General features: G+C 53.9%; 2 protein-coding genes across 6 annotated transcripts in view; both read left to right on the top strand.

The window, feature by feature from the left end:
* MAPKBP1 (mitogen-activated protein kinase binding protein 1) overlaps positions 1-8,397 on the top strand; it is a 53,219-nt gene extending 44,822 nt beyond the window's left edge. For 3 of the 5 annotated variants that reach the window (XM_077764610.1, XM_077764612.1, XM_077764609.1), the window contains 11 exons: positions 73-209; positions 417-472; positions 1,764-2,000; positions 2,432-2,598; positions 2,810-2,955; positions 3,060-3,257; positions 3,431-3,515; positions 3,798-4,081; positions 4,305-4,901; positions 5,341-5,426; positions 5,895-8,397. In XM_077764610.1, coding sequence (XP_077620736.1) covers positions 73-209; positions 417-472; positions 1,764-2,000; positions 2,432-2,598; positions 2,810-2,955; positions 3,060-3,257; positions 3,431-3,515; positions 3,798-4,081; positions 4,305-4,901; positions 5,341-5,426; positions 5,895-6,122 — 2,221 coding nt within the window. In that variant the 3' untranslated portion in view covers positions 6,123-8,397. The remainder of the gene's footprint in view (positions 1-72; positions 210-416; positions 473-1,763; positions 2,001-2,431; positions 2,599-2,809; positions 2,956-3,059; positions 3,258-3,430; positions 3,516-3,797; positions 4,082-4,304; positions 4,902-5,340; positions 5,427-5,894) is intronic. The other 2 variants (XM_077764613.1, XM_077764611.1) reach the window with 2 other exon arrangements.
* On the top strand, positions 7,173-15,273 carry JMJD7 (jumonji domain containing 7). The gene is made up of 9 exons (XM_077764371.1): positions 7,173-7,240; positions 8,854-8,951; positions 12,266-12,419; positions 12,499-12,752; positions 13,363-13,419; positions 13,908-14,003; positions 14,197-14,273; positions 14,500-14,659; positions 14,756-15,273. The coding sequence occupies exons 1-9, from the start codon at positions 7,173-7,175 to the stop codon at positions 14,842-14,844; spliced, it is 1,053 nt and encodes a 350-aa protein (XP_077620497.1). The 3' UTR covers positions 14,845-15,273.
* The last annotated feature ends 525 nt before the right edge of the window (positions 15,274-15,798 follow it).

The following is a 15,798-nucleotide window of genomic DNA, read 5'->3' as shown; positions in this document are numbered from 1 at the left end:
GACCCATAGGATGGCCTCTACCTGCATTGAGTCTTGGACTACCTTCCTCTACCTTCCTTGTCTTGGACTTAGGCACGAGGCCCCATCGATGCTGTCTCCTGGACCAGCTCTGTCATCAGATAGTGACAAGGAGGGAGAAGACGAAGGCACTGAAGAAGAAGAACTTCCAGCTCTGCCTATCCTTGCCAAGGGTGCCAAGAAAGAACAAGGTGTGTGAAAGTCTCATGTAGGGCCAGAGAGGCACCAGTTGCCACAGTGGCCAGGTATGTCCTTTCTGATACAATGGGGGGTGAGAGTACAGTGAGCTGAGGAAACCAGAGCCTCACTGTGGCCACACAGGGTATGGGCTGATGGGGGGCCAGGGCTCCGGGTGGGTGGGCAGGAGATACTCTCTTTGACTGTCTGTCTCTGTCTAGCCTCAGTGCCTGGCCCAGTCCTGCCCCGAAGCCTGTCCCACTGGGAGATGAGTCGGGTAAGTCCCCATCATCATAATGCCCTTCCAAGGTTACAAGAGGGAGAGGAAGGTGAAAGCAGGGCTCTCTGGGCCTGCCCACATGCTGTATCCCTTGTGTCCAAGAAAGGGCCTTGTGGGAGGGTCTGAGCAGCTCAGCTGGTCCCAGGTTATGGATGATGAAGCCCAGGGATCTCCTTCTTCCAGGCCCGATGGGGTGGCCTGCGAGGGTTAGTTGCCACTAGTAGTGTCCCACTTGTTTAGCTGCCTGGGGGCCTGGGAGTAAACAGGAACAAAGAACAAGTTGAGGTGGGGAGTAGAAAAGGAGTGTCTAAGCCAGACGGTTAGAACTGAACTTCAAGAGGGGCTCCTGGGTGGCTCAGTTGGTTAAACATTTGACTACTGATTTCAGCACAGGTCATGATCTCATGGTTTGTGGGTTTGAGCCCTGTGTTGGGCTCTCTGCTGTCAGCATGGAGCCTGCTTCAGATCCTTTATCTCTCCTTCTCTCTGCCATCCCACCCTCTCAAAAATAAATAAATGTTAAAAAAAAAAAAACCCAAAAAACTGAAGTTTAAGAAAATCAAATGTCCAAATGATAGAAATCTGGAGAAACTAATTTTAAAGACCCCAGGTTAGGAGGTTAGCTCAGAACTTCCAGAGCAGTTATCTGGAGGGAAAGGGCCATGCTAGGACTGGGCAGCTACATCAGGGCAGCCAGAAGGAGGTACAGGCTTTCTGAGCAAGCCCCACAGCAGCCCAGCCCTCTCTTGGGCCACATCAAGACATCAAGGGGCAGCGCCTTCATTGTTAGCACCAGCTCCATGCAGTAATAGTGGCGTGGTGCCTCTGGTGCTTCTGACCAGGCCAGGGGCTCAAGGATGGACTATTGGTTTGTCCTTGGAGCTATGAATGGACTTGGGGCTGTCTTCAGAGTAAGGGACTTTGTAGAGATTCCCAGCTCCGAGGTGTCCATGACACCAAGTGAAGGCTGAGACTAGAATGTCTAAGACAGGTAGTAGAATGAAGCTAAGAACATGAACTCTGGAGCCAGACTACCTGAGCTATAACCTGTAGGCAGGCCACTTACTGTCTGTGGGACTAGACAGGTTACTTAAGCCCCCTGTGTTTCAGATTTCCCATCTGTAAAAATGGGGAGAATGATACTACTGACTTCACAAGGCGGTTGTGGGGATTAAGTGAGCGAACACATGTAAATAAAATGCCCGGCACACAATGAGTGATATATGAGTGTTTGCTGATACTATTGTATGGTGGTTGTTACCCCTCCCCCACCCCTACCCCACACCAGGCGGAGGAGACAGTGGAATTCTTGGCTCCAACTCCTGTGGCCAACCAAGGACCCAGAAGGAGAAGCCGCTGGGCTCAGCCAGGCGTGGAGTTGAGTGTCCGCTCCATGCTGGACCTACGGCAGCTGGAAACACTGGCCCCAAGCCCTCGAGGCCCTAGCCAAGACTTGTTGGCCATGACCGCCTCTTGCCCTGGGAAACATGGTCAGCAGGTCCCTGAGACCTCACATGCTAGCCAGGTGAGCCAGCTTTCTCCCAGCAACCTCGAGATCTCCAAGCAGCCTTAGGCAGCCTTATGCTAACAGCTGGGACCTGAGCACTGGGCCAGCTCTGCTTGCTCTGCTCCTGTGGCACATGGGTAGCCTGGACTGCAAAGGTTCAGGCTGGCTAGGCTGGGTGATATGGTGATTGGGGTAGCACCCGTTGCCCTGGGCCAGGTCTCTTCAAGGGCTCATGATATTAAGTGGTGGCTGAAGGTTGACAGCCTGGAGTGTGACAGAATGTAGTTATTCCAGAAGCTCAAGAACAGTAGCTAGAGTTGTCCTCAGAGTTGGACTATTCAGCTTCCCCCAGAACTGATAACACACCAAATCCTTGCCCACCCCCACCTCTTTTCTCAGACCCTTTCTCACGTAGGTATCTTCAGTAATGTCCCTTTGTGTATTCCCAGAATGAAAAGCCCCCTCGGCCTCAGGCTTCCCAACCCTGTTCCTGCCCCCACATTATTCGATTGTTGTCCCAAGAGGAAGGGGTCTTTGCCCAAGATCTGGAGCCTGCACCCATCGAAGATGGTATTGTCTACCCGGAGCCGAGTGACAGCCCCACCCTGGATACCAGGCAAGGGTCCTTCTCTCATCAGACCTCAGGGGCTCTGCAGTCTTCTCCTTCTGTGCGTTCTTTATACGGGAGGGCTGGCCCAGGTTACTTGCTTCGCCCCTGCCTCATCCCCAGTCCCACTCACTTGTCAGGGAGAAGGAAGCCAGATGTCTGGTGGCACTGCCCACCCCTACTAACTGCCTCTTCTTTCCCCTGCTGGCCCTCCTGAAAGTGAGTTCCAGGTGCAAGCTCCAGCCCGAGGGACTCTGGGAAGAGTGTATCCAGGCAGCAGGGGCTCTGAGAAGCACAGCCCTGACAGTGCCTGCTCTGTGGATTATAGTAGCAGCCGCCTTTCCAGCCCTGAGCACCCCAATGAAGGTGAGGCTGCAGCTTGAGGGAGGTCAGTGGACTGAGGTGGGGGAGTGGAGGCTCTGGCGACGGGTTGGTGCAGCATGATGCTTCTCTCCCCTCCCCACATCCAGACTCTGAGAGCACGGAGCCCCTGAGTGTGGATGGCATTTCCTCAGACCTTGAAGAGCCAGCCGAGGGTGATGATGAAGAGGAGGAAGAAGAGGGAGGCATTGGCTCCTATGGGCTGCAGGAAGGCAGTCCCCATACCCCAGACCAGGAGCAGTTTCTAAAACAGCACTTTGAGACTCTGGCCAATGGGTCCGCTCCAGGTGTGGTCAGAGGGCCAGTATGTGGTCACTGTAGTCTTCCCTCCTTCCCTCCTTGCCTGGATGAGAGGGAGGGAACAAGGGCAGGCCATGCCCATGCCCTGGGTTACCTTCTAGGGGAGGCAGAATCTGGGACAAGGGCTTGCTTCACTTCCTGATTTCTGTCACCTTGGCAGGGGGCCCAGTCCGGGTACCAGAGAGGACAGAGTCTCGGAGCATCTCTTCACGATTCCTGTTGCAAGTGCAGACCCCCCCACTCAGGTACCTCTCCCTACAGCAGCTCTCAGTCTCCTATAAGGAGCTCTGGCTCACTTGACCTCCCAGCCCTCTCCAGAGGGCCAGTCCTGGCCCTGGGGCAGCATGCCACCCTCCTCTCTCCAAGGCTGCTGTCTTCCCATGCTCAACAGTATTCTGCACTCCCAAGTTTTGGGACAACTGGCCTGCTGGCTTTGTTCCAGCCCTTCTCTCCCAGTGCTTCTCCTCGTGTTGGCAAAGAGGACTCCTAAGCCTCCTCTGGCCTTCTTCCACATTTCCTCCCTGTAGGAAGCTGTCTCCATCTTCCTCAAGCCTGGCGCTGACGTCGAGACCAGTCCAAATGCTGCAGGCTTCGGGTGAGCAGCTGAGAGGCAGTGGTGCCAGTCCTCCGGGAGCACCCCCAGAGGCAGAGCCCTCCTCTGGAAATGGTGGCCCCCAGCAAACGGTTCCTGTGCTTTTGCCTCGACGCCGACTCAATCTGGATAGCAGCTGGTCCCCCAAGAGAGTGGCTGCGGCCAGCCCCTTAGGTGGACTCCAGAAAGCCCAGTCTGTGCAGAGTCTGGTGCCACAAGGTGAGGAGCCTGGTAGGCTCAACTCGAGGGTGCAGGGAGTGTGGAGCGCATGAGCATGCTAGAGAAAGGAGGGCCTGATTTAGTCCTGATGTGTCACTGTACTTGCCACTGGCTGTCCCTTAGTGGGTATGTGGGGAGCACAGCAACTCCTAGGGAGCTGAGTCTTTGCATGTGGGATGTCTTCCCTCACCACCTGACCTGCATATCTCTGTCTTCTCTACAGATGAGGCCCCTCCACCAGGCCCATTGCTCTTACGGGGGATGGAGGCCCAGGAGGGCCTGCAGCCCCTGCCACAGGCTGATGGCCGTCTTTCTCAGCCTCACTCCTACCAGAACCCCACCACCAGTTCCATGGCCAAGATGTCCCGTAGCATCTCTGTTGGGGAGAACTTGGGGCTGGCAGCTGAACCTCAAGCTCCTGCTCCCATTCGAGTCTCACCGCTCAGCAAGCTAGCCCTGCCCAGCCGGGCTCACCTGGTCCTGGACATCCCAAAACCACTGCCTGACCGTCCTACTTTGGCCACATTCTCACCTGTTACCAGGGGACGAGCCCCTGGTGAGGCGGACCGGCCTGGATCCCCAGCGGGCCTGGGAAAGGCTCATAGTACATCTGAGAGGCGGGCCTGTTTGGGGGAGGGTGCCCCTCCCAAGCCTAGGACAGAGTGCCAGGCTCAGCCTGGGCCCAACAGCCCCTGTGGCCAGCAACTGCCGGTCAGCCCCCTCTTCCGAGACCCCGAAAACTTGCAGTCCCCAACCCCTGAGAAGATTCCCAGCCCCACGGAATGCACCAGGCCAAGGGCAGTCCTGAGCCAGGACTCAGGTGTGCACAGCTCCCCAGCTCTCATTTCCTGCTTCATCCTCTTTGTTCCATCTCTGCTGTCTGCTTTCTGGCTCCATCCCATTTCTATGCATCCAGCCTCTGGTGTTTTCGTCCTGTCTGCCCCTTTCTCAGTTCGTAAGTCACACCCTTGATGGTGAGACACTTCTGCCAATCTTCATGATCTCCTTGTGACCCATTTGCCCCTTCAGTGCCTCTGGCCTCTGGGGATGGGGTTGGCACTCCCCTCAGGGCCCTCATTTTCTGTGTGGTATCAGGACAGGGGGGTCGTTGGGGAGGAAGGAGGCAAGAAGAAAGGACAGCGGGCAAGTGGAGGGGGTGTAATCCTGCGGGGAGGCCTCTCCTGCTCAGTGGCCTCTGGGTGGGAGGCCTGCAAGGGCAGCTTTGCTGGGCCTTACTGAGTTGTATCTGTCCCTCTCAGAACCAGCAGTGAGCCTGGAGCAGTGTGAACAACTCGTGGCAGAGCTCCAGGGCAATGTGCGCCAGGCTGTGCGGCTCTACCACTTGGTATGTGTTGGGCACCTACCGTGGGGAAGGTAGAGTGCTAGCTCTGTATCCAGAGCAACCATGCTAAGGCTCTTCCACTGATGGATGGGTGGAACAATCAAGAACATCCCGGGCAGAGTGGGTGAGGGAGGTAGAGGCCATTAGGCCAGGGCTCTTGAACCGAGGACCAGTAGGTCCTCTCTAGCTAAGAGCTGGAGGCTTCCTCAGACTGGAGGGGTGGGGGTGGAGAGACCATATGGCCTAGTTTGCTCAGGACCATCTCAATTTATGCCTCTTGTCCCTGTATAATTATTAATAGTGCCCCTTGTCCTATTAAAAACTGTTTGGCCACCTTAGACATAGGGGGCAGTCCAGCAGGGCCTTCTTTGGAGGCAGGCTAGACCCAGATGGGGCCCCTCCCCTTTATACATCCATTGACAGAATGTTTCTCAACTGTTCCTCCAACTTACTTCCTGGGTCCTCCTGCAGGTGGCTGGCTGCAAGACACCCTCAGCGGAGCAAAGTCGCATCACCCAGCTCCTCAGAAACACCTTCTCTTCAGTGAGGCAGGAGCTAGAGGCCCTGGCCGGTGCCGTGCTGTGCAGCCCGGGTGGGAGCCCGGGGGCTGTGGGAGCTGAGCAAACACAGGCCCTGCTAGAGCAATACTCAGAGCTGCTGCTTCGGGCTGTGGAGCAGCGCATGGAACGTAGACTCTAGCTCCAGAATTCTATTCCAAGTGAATGCTTCCCTTATTCCAAACTGTAGCCCCTGCTCCACTCTCCAAAACCTATGGGGATGCTTGGAGTGGATCGCAGGGATCAGTGCTCAGAGGGGAAGCAGTTTTCCCAGCTACTCCTCATGGGACCCCTGTATTTATTAATTTATTTCCCTGACTGTCGCCTCACTTTCAGAACCCCTGCCTCCACAGCCCCTTCAGTGGCTCATGCAGGGTAGGTCTTGGATCCTTGTCATCTTGGTGCTGTGAGGAGTAGGAGGGCAGCCTGCCCCATCTGGGGGGAAATTGGGAAGGGCAGGCCCTCTCTTCTTAGAAGCCATTTGAAATTACTGCAGGGATCAGCTCCCTGGGGTGGAGCACACACAGGGTATTTGGTGGGGGGGAAGTGAGAGGCCACGTGGCATTCAGTGCCGTTCAGCCAACAGCAGAGCTTCACCTCTACCTCCACTTCCCCTCCCACACCAGCTGCACTCCCCTGGCTGCCAGAGCAGGGGGTTATGTTTTCCCCACTTCCTGGCAGTTGTGTAAGGCAGAGCCCTCTAAGTCCTCCAGGGCATTCCCAAGCCATCAGGAGGCTTGAGTTGGTATCAAGGCCTGAGCCCCCACATTCCACTCCCACTCTCCCTCTAAGAGAGCCCTAGCATTATCTCTATCCCTGTGCCCCCTTTCTTTCCTGGCCAGAACTCGTGGAGACAGCTGTGGGATGTTGCTGCGGGACAGTAAAGCCCTCTGCTGGGCAAACATAAAGCCCTGGCTTCCTCCTCTTAACCCCTTGGTCTTCCCTATCCTCCCAACCCTGGTCCCCAGTAGGCTGCTAGACCCAGAGGCCACCTTCTCCTTGCATCCTGAGTGATGCCCAGTCAGAAGCCTGTGTTAGAACTTCCCTCATGGTTTACAGGGCACCAGCCCACCTTCTACGGACCTTGGCCACAAAAGTCTACACACACACACACACACACACACACACACATGTTTAGTGAGTATTCATCGCTAGAGTACCTGGCTGGTTGGTGTGTGGCTGGTTACCCTTCATGTACTACTCCTACTTCACCACCCTGGCTCATGTGGAACTGTCAAGGAGCATGAAAAGGACTGGAATGTAGTAACCTGAATTCTGGATTTTTGGTGTCCACAACCTAGCTGATGTGAGATGGTTTGTAGGTTTCTAGTTTGGGTGGAAGGAGCCTCCTCAAAGGCAGTGCTGGGCACCCAAGATGCTCTGGATACTGGAACTTGAGGGGAGGGGGAGGCACATGGGGCTGCAGAAAGGGCCAAGAGACGCACTGGAAAGGTGGTAGATGGGACAGGTAAGTAGTAGAGGGAAGGGGGTAGATTAAAGGGCAGTTGTTAGGGATGAGGGGAAGGAGATAGGGTAGAGTGGGCAGGTAGAGTAGGACCAAGTAGTAAAGCAGTTGTTGAGTTGGAATGAAGAACACGTGTCTCTGGGCCCTACTGCTTCCCTCTGCCTCAGGTAAGTCAGTGTAGCTTTCCTGAAGCCCCAGGCCGCAGCAACCTAGTCTCCCACGGACAGGCCCTTGGGGCCCTGCTGGTTCTATAGGTAGTAACTTAGAAAGAAGTTGGTTTCTGTACAGTGCCCAGCTCTTGTTTGCATCAGCCAGCGTGCACCAGAACAGATGAAACCTAGTTCACTCCCACTCTTCTGTACTACTACCACCTGCATGGCCAAACTGCAAAGAAACCCTGGCCCCAGGAACTCCTGCAGCTGAGGGTGGACCCTGCAGGGCTGCAGCTGCCCTTGTGAGGGTTAGAAGTCTACTACCTGCAGGGCTGCAGCTGCCCTTGTGAGGGTTAGAAGTCTACTACCACTCCCCCAACCGGCACAACAGCCACAGCCCAGCCCCAAGAGGGCTCAAGCCCGGCCCTCTGGTCTGGGTTCTTCTGAAATCCTCAGCCAGCCAGCCAGCCCCTCAGAGGAGGGAGCTACACTACCGCTAAGGTTTGTGAGAAGGTGGCCGCCCTTTCTCTACCTCAGCCGAGTGCTTAGGTGGGAGAGGGGGGTCTTATGGCCGCCGGCACCCGTCCCTTCTGCATGTCTGAGGCCATCGGCAACTGCCCCCCAACCCTGACTAGATTTACCCTGACCCAGTTTTGAAAACCTCCTTATTTATAACTTTTATACTTTGTCCAGGCCATGGCGCTTCCCTCCTCCCGAGGTCTCACGGGGCAGGGGCCATTTTTAACTCGTCCGTTTGTACTGATGTATGAACTCATCAATAAACACAATCATTTGTTAAATCTGGGATGCCAGCGAGTGGGGCAGGCTGGAGACAGCACAGCTCNGGTTGGCGCAGAGGCTCTGGCTGCCTTGCGTCGACCGCGGGGCAGCCTCAGGACGTGGGCGGGGCCTTGGGCATGCGGGAAACCAGAGTCCCGAGTCGGGTGCGCCCTCGCTCTTCTGGGCCGCAGACACTACTGTTCCCCACCCCCGTTCGTGTCTTCAAGGAGCGCAGAAGCGCGTGAACCTGACTCGTTGCTGGCCCCACTCGGATCACTCTTCTGCCCCAACCTCGCCCCTACCCCAGTGCTGCGGCCTCAGCTCCCCTGTTCTGGTGTCCTTGTGGCTTCCTGGTGTGTCTTGACTTTACTCCCAAGGTTCGGGCCAGTCTTCACCCAGGTCTACTTCCCACAGTCAACCCGCCCCCGAATAATGGGGCACTCTTGTTGCTCTTCCCAGCCTTTCCTGTTGTGAAGACTTAAGGTGGTCAGGTGCTCCCTTTCTAAACCCCAGCTGGAACACTTATTCAGGAACAAACTTCCCAAGGTGGTGCAGAGCTTTGGAAGAATTGGAGGCAGGTGTCCAAGTAATCCCTGGCTCTTCCGCTGCTTGGTTTTTATTTTTCTCTCTCCTTTCCTCTCTCCCGTTTTTTTCTGTTTTACCGTTAATTAGCAACAGGGGCACATGGTTTAAAAACAACGGATTTATAATATGAAGTAAGCATTCCTTTCATTCCAGGCCCCAGTTTCCATCGTTTCAGAAGTGCTGTTTACACACAAGCGCGCGCGGGGCGGGGGTGTACTATATATATCCTGTATACGAAGGTTAGCCTGCTAAACGCTTTTCTGCACTATTATGTATCTTGAAGACCGTTCCATATCCCTCTTCCTCAAATTTTTTTTTTATGTTTATTTTTGAGAGAGACAGAGACAGCGTGAGCAAGGGAGGGGCAGCGAGAGAGGGAGACACAGAATCCGAAATCCGAAGCAGGCTCCAGGCTCTGAGGTGTCAGTACAGAGCCCGACTCGGGGCTGGAACTCACAGACTCTGAGATCAGGACTGGGCCGAACTGGGAACCGCCCAACCGACTCAGCAACCCAGGAGCCCCCTCAGTTTTTTTTCACACTGTGTTCTTGTGGTAATTTACTGAATCAGCCTATTATTGATAGGCATTTAGGTCATTTTCCTTCTGTCTTTTCACTAATGCTTCAGTAAACACTAGGAGCACCTCAATACTAAGCGTCTCAATGTGTGAGGCTCTGGTCAGTGTGTTTAGGATACATTAGTGAGTAAAACAAATTTCTGCCCTCCCATACCTTACATTCCAAGTGAGGAGACAGATCATTAACACTAGTCACACTAAATGAGTAATGAGTAAATTATACAGGAGAAGGAATGGATTAGAAGATAAGTGTTGTGGGGGGGAAAAAGTAAAGCAGAATAAAAGGTTTCAGGCCAGGGGTTAAGGGGAGGTTATAGGTTGAAATAAGATGGTCAGGGTAGGTAGGCTGCCTTGATAAAGGGACATTCAAGCACAGGCATGTAGAAAGGAGGGGAAGGGAGTGAGCTGCGCAGACATCTGAGAGAAGAGCATTGCAGGTAGAAGGCACTGGGGCAAATGCCCTGAGATAGGGGTGTGCCTGGTGTGTTCATGGAATAATGAAAAAGCCAGTGTGCCAGTCATTCTGCACAGGTGTGAATATTTTTGTTGGTTAAATTTCTAGCAGAAGAATTGTTGGGCCAAAGAAATTGTTTGAATCCCTTTTGAAATTCTCTCACATCAGAGCCTCAGAAGGGAGCAGTCATCTTTATCTACAGGAAGTCTTTTAATTGGTGAGGTAGTAAACATGCAATAATGGCAGAAAATACAAAAGGTGAAAAAAAGCAGTTTCCATGCATTTTAAGAATGCCAGTGGGGGGGGCAAAGGATTCCAGTGAGAATAATAGGATTTACTGAACCCCAAATCGCTCCCCAAAGATGACTGCTTTAATGGGCTGGCAGGACTGGGAAAGCCCTTTGCCAGTTTCCTCTCCCTTGCTCCCTTATCTGCTTGGTAAGTTCCATCTTACCTTTCTAGCCAGTGAAGCAAGTAGGGGTGCCAGCTCTTTTTCTGTTTTCTTGGGACCACCAGGGTCTTCCCACTCAGTTCCAATTTTTGAGCTAAAGACCTACATTTACTTTTCTACTGAACGCAAAGCAAAGATGACTGGCATGGAGACCTCAGAGGTGAAAACTAGTGCAGCGGCTGCCCACTGGGGCCAAGACCTTCAGGCCAGATCTCAAGGATGAAATGAACAAAGCAAAGCCCTGTGTACCCTTTATAGAAGCCAGGAGAAAGGCATCCCAGTCTGAGGGAGCAGTAGGAACAAAGCTTGGCACCACCTGAGTAGAGAGTGTGGTAAGGGGCAGGCACCAGACAGGAGGAAACCAGACTGGAAAAGTAGGTTGGGCCTGATCATGTATCACCTTGAATGCATGCCAAGACACATTACATAATTTGTAAGGAGTAGTGGTAAGCCATCAAAGGATATTTTTTTAAACTAGGGATATGACAAGATGAGATTGTATTTTAAGAAGATGACAGGGACCAGGGTGAGGGATGCTTTGAGAGGGAGTGGAATTAACCCCCAAGGAAACCAGTCAGTTCACTGCAGCAACCAGACATCCAGGAGATGTTGGAGACTTTCAACCATTAAGCCAGTACTTCCTGAGCACTCGCTGCGTGTTAGGGATTATTCTAGGTCCTGAGGGTATACCAATGAACAAGACTTGCACCCTTACCCTCATGGAGCTTACATTCTACTCTACCAAGAGAGATTAATAAGCAGTTTGGATAAGTGAAATATATAGTATGTTAGGTGGTGATGAGTGACAGAAGGGAAAAAAAGGGAAGGGGTGTAGGATTGTTTGGGACAGGTTACAATTTAAAAGGGTGGCCAGCAAAATAAATAAATAAACTAAAAAAAAAAAAAGGGTGGCCAACGAAGGAAGCCTCATTGAAGTGACGTTTGAGGGCCCAAAGGAGGTTATTTGAATACGGATACCAGCAGAGGAAAGAAGGAGGGGTTGATTGGTAGAATCAATAGGACTTCGAGACAATCCATAGGGGTGGACAGAAGTGAGAGAGAAGAGCCAAAAAGAATAGATTTGTGAGAAGTGACACAGGGCCACTATAGACATCTGTGCAGGTGGCATATTGCGCAACCATAGATGCACACGGTAGACCTGGGTGTCTGAGGATGGTGATGCTGTTCAGGAAGATCAAAAACACAGTTCAGCTCTTACTTTTCCTCCTATGGTTTCCTGTAGCAGCCTGTCTCCCCAGTTAGGTTCTAATCTTCTTGAGATGACAATAGGATCATCCCTTGATACCTACCTCCTCATTGGCCAAATCAAGTACTGAGTACATTCTAGATGTTCAGTAAATATCACTGTCAGAGGGTGCTTTCCAGAGCCTGACTCACCCACACCAGCCTGTGACCCTGGGGCCTCAGCTCCACTCATCCTGGAGCTGCCTGTACTGCCTACACAGCTGCCTTTCTTGATGGATGCCATGATGTTGGGCAGTGCACAGTGGGAAAGCCGAGGGTTCACTGTTTAGGGCTGGACGTGGTCCCATGGTAGGTGTGGGTTATGGGCTGAGCAGCATTCCCTGGCCCTGTGGACTCTTACAGTCCATCCTGGTGTGTTTGTGGGTGCTTCATGCTTTCTTCCTTAAATATCTCTCCTCAGTTTTCAATTCCTGGTTGTCCAGAGTCCCTTGGTCATCAATGGACATTATCCAGTGATAGCAGTGTGTCCTGCCTAGGGAGGACATCTTTTACACAGGCTTTGGGGCAGCAGCTGGGTGCAGTTGGGTTCATCCCCCTCTCCTGTCTTTCTCTCAGAGCTCAGTGTGCCTCTTGCTGTTCCTTACCTGGATGAGCCTCCCACTCCACTCCACTTCTACCGGGACTGGGTCTGCCCCAATAGGCCCTGCATCATCCGCAATGCCCTGCATCACTGGCCAGCCCTGCAGAAGTGGTCCTTCCCGTATCTCAGGTGGGGGCTCCCCTGGAGGGGGAGGTGTTGGGTGATACTTTGTGTTATTTGAACATGGGCTGAAAGTCCTTTCCTCCAGAGCCACAGTGGGCTCCATAGAGGTGAGCGTGGCTGTGACCCCTGATGGTTACGCGGATGCTGTACGAGGGGACCGCTTTATGATGCCTGCTGAGCGCCGCCTACCCCTGAGCTACGTGCTGGATGTGCTAGAGGGCCAGACCCAGCACCCAGGAGTCCTCTACGTGCAGAAGCAGTGCTCCAACCTGCCCACCGAGCTGCCCCAGCTGTTGCCTGATCTAGAGTCCCATGTGCCCTGGGCCTCTGAGGCACTGGGTGAGTGGAGGCAGGGATTGGGCAGGGAAGAAATGGGAAGGACAAGCAGGAGTCAGCCCTGCTTGCTGCTTCTCCCTTTGGTGATGACTTGGCCCACACTCTTGGCCCCTCAGGGTCAAGTGCCGTTTACTAAACACTCAAGTCTCCAGGCCACAACTTTTTGTTTTTGTTTTTTTTAAAATTACGTATTTGTTTTGATAGAGAGAGATACAGCGTGAGTGGGGGAGGGGCAGAGAGAGAGAGGGAGAGAGGGAGAATCCCAAGCAGAATCCACAGCCAGCACAGAGGCTCACATGGGGCTTGAGCTCATGAAACTCTAAGATCTTGGCCTAAGCTGAAACCAAGAGTTGGACACCTAACTGAGCCACACCGGTGCACCTCCAGGCCACAACTGTGTATTGAACTACTGGACATTGTCACCCTTCTTTCTGCCACAGGGCAGGAGACTCCATCTGGAACTGGCCCTCCTCTACCCCTTTTCCCTGTTCTCTCCCTGCGAGCTCCCTCGTTCCCCCCAGGTTCTGGTCCAGCATCACAGTATGGTGGTTATTCCTGGCCTGGCCTTGGAGTAAGGCCCCTCCTGACTTGACCTCTTACCTCTGACCTGCAGGAAAGATGCCTGATGCTGTAAACTTCTGGCTGGGGGATGCAGCGGCAGTGACATCCTGTAGGTGTCAGGGGAATACAGAGGTGGGGGAGGAGGGGTGAGGAGGCCAAGAGTGGAAGGTTGGGTCTGGACAGAAGTTCTCTAAGATTTATTCTGGGGTTCGGGCATAACAGAGCACCTCCTGGTAGCTCAGATTGGGGAAGGTCCCTGTGGCACTGGGGTGTGGAGGGGACTCTTTCTTCTAGGTCTCCAGAAAGCTTTCCTAAAGGCCAGCTAGGTCAGGGGGTGAACTCAGGAGAACCCTGTTTGCTTGGATTCCCCCCTTGGTAGGGATGAGCCTGGGACCTGGCGAGTGTCAAGTCCCTGATGGACAGAGGTTTGAAATGCTCGAATCCTGCCTGCCTGACTCCTTGGCATCCCCTCGATCCTGCTTTGACTTTGTGTGCTCTTCTGTTATAGTACCTGTCATACCTGTTTTATGGTCATTGGTCCCCTCCTGTGCCCTGCCCCTTGTAACCTTGCCCACTGGGCCCTCTTTGTATTGGCAGTACATAAGGACCACTATGAGAACCTCTACTGTGTGGTCTCTGGAGAGAAACACTTCCTGCTACATCCACCCAGTGACCGGCCATTCATCCCCTATGGTAGGGACTCAGTCCTCAGGGGCTGGGAAGCAGGTGGCCCAAGGTAGAGGGAGGGCAGCAAGGGCCCTGGGCAAACTGGTGTGCCAGGCCAGAGGTGTGGGCATAGTGTTTCCACTGCACTCAGGGAACAAGGGGGAGGAACTGGCAAGCTGCAGGCCGCTTGAGTGTCCCTGTACCTTTCTCCTGGTTTTAGAGCTGTACACACCAGCAACCTATCAGCTCACTGAAGAGGGCTCCTTTAAGATGGTGGATGAAGAGGCCATGGAGAAGGTATCTGCCTTGTTTGTGGGCCCTGGGGAGGGAGAAGGGTAGGAACCTGGTCTCTGAGGGAGCAGGCACAAAAGAGCTGGGGAGGTAGCACCTTACTCTGAAAAATCCCTAAGTCGGCCTTCCCAGTGCTGAACAGGGCAGAGCTTATGGCGTTTACCTTTGGAAGGGACAGAGCTGGACGGCCGGAGGCTTTGGGCCTGCTCCCTGGCATCCACTGTATCCCCAGGTACCCTGGATCCCATTGGACCCATTGGCTCCAGATCTGGCCCAGTACCCCAGTTATAGTCAGGCCCGGGCCCTTTGCTGCACGGTGCAGGCTGGTGAGATACTCTACTTGCCGGCCCTGTGGTTCCACCACGTCCAGCAGTCCCATGGCTGCATTGCTGGTGAGGAGCTGCCCAGTAGGGTAGCTGGGGGAGGGGTTTGGGAGGCAGCGGGTTTGGAGGGGGACCTTCATGATCAGGTCTCCATTCTCCCCACAGTGAACTACTGGTATGACATGGAGTATGACCTTAAGTATAGTTACTTCCAGCTGCTTGACTCCCTCACTAAGGCCTCGGGCCTCGACTGATGGAACCCTGGTGAACGATGCCAACGATAATTGGTGGAAAAGATCGTGTCCCTCCCAGGCCAGGTCATTTCCAGAGGCCAACTGGAGTCAGAGTCTGCTGGCCGCTGGCCCAGCTTGGGATCAGCTTTGGAGGATTTGGGGCGGTGATCTGGAGGTCCAGAAGGTGTCAGGCAGGTCTGTGTTGGGCTTCCAGGAAGTTACCACACAGGTGAGGCTGCTGCCTGTACTGGAGGAGGAGTGGGGCTTCGGTGCAGCCTCTTACCAGCACCGTGGGCAAGTTACCACCTTGAAGCATTGGTGTCCTGTCTGCAAAATAGAGAAAATGATGGGTCCTATCCTGTAGGGTGTTGTGAGGCTTGGAGAGAGATCTTTAAGGACCCTAAGGGGCTGGCACAGAGGAAGTGTTCAATAAAAGGTGGCTTTGATTCATGTGTGCTGAGACTCCCTCTTCTGTGGTCTGGTGAGGGCTGGAAGATTCAGGTAAACATTTCAGGGTGACCCTGACTGGGGGTGAGGCCTGGGTCCAGGCCTGGGACTCTGCTGCCAACACCCCAGACAGCCATTGCAGCGGCTCTCAGAGCAAGGGGGTCTCGTTTTAACTCAGGTGTGGATCTCCCTGTCTCGGCCTCTGAAGCTGTGCCTGGTTTTGCTCTGGACTTGTTTGCTCTCCTCCACCTCCAGGGAAGCTAGTGGGGTCTGGTGCCAAGCGTCACCCCTGTTTCTTCCACAACAAGCATTGATAGGACAAGACAGAAATCCCTGCCCGTCCCCGCCGCAGGGTCTTCATACTCAGACTCCCTCCCTGCACCAACCCAGACCTGGAAGACCCTACCCCCTTCCTGGGAGAGCCTCTCAGAGGCCTCATCACCCAGCACAGAGGGTGGAGATAGCCAGACACGCAGCTTGGGAGGGCTATTTCGTCAAACAATCTGCCCTTGCCAGGTGGTGAAGGAC

This window comes from Crocuta crocuta, unplaced genomic scaffold, assembly GCF_008692635.1.
Source record: "Crocuta crocuta isolate KB4526 unplaced genomic scaffold, BGI_CrCroc_1.0 scaffold102, whole genome shotgun sequence".
NCBI lineage: Eukaryota > Metazoa > Chordata > Mammalia > Carnivora > Hyaenidae > Crocuta > Crocuta crocuta.
This window is presented reverse-complemented; position numbering and strand designations above follow the sequence as displayed.

Bases quoted from the DNA above. Each gene is read 5' to 3' on its own strand.
- JMJD7 (XM_077764371.1), top strand. From the start codon at position 7,173: ATGTACTACTCCTACTTCACCACCCTGGCTCATGTGGAACTGTCAAGG. The intron at 7,241-8,853 runs GTAGTAACCTGA...CCTGTTGTGAAG, and splicing joins AGCATGAAAAGGACTGGAAT to ACTTAAGGTGGTCAGGTGCT. The intron at 14,004-14,196 runs GTAGGGACTCAG...TCCTGGTTTTAG, and splicing joins CCGGCCATTCATCCCCTATG to AGCTGTACACACCAGCAACC.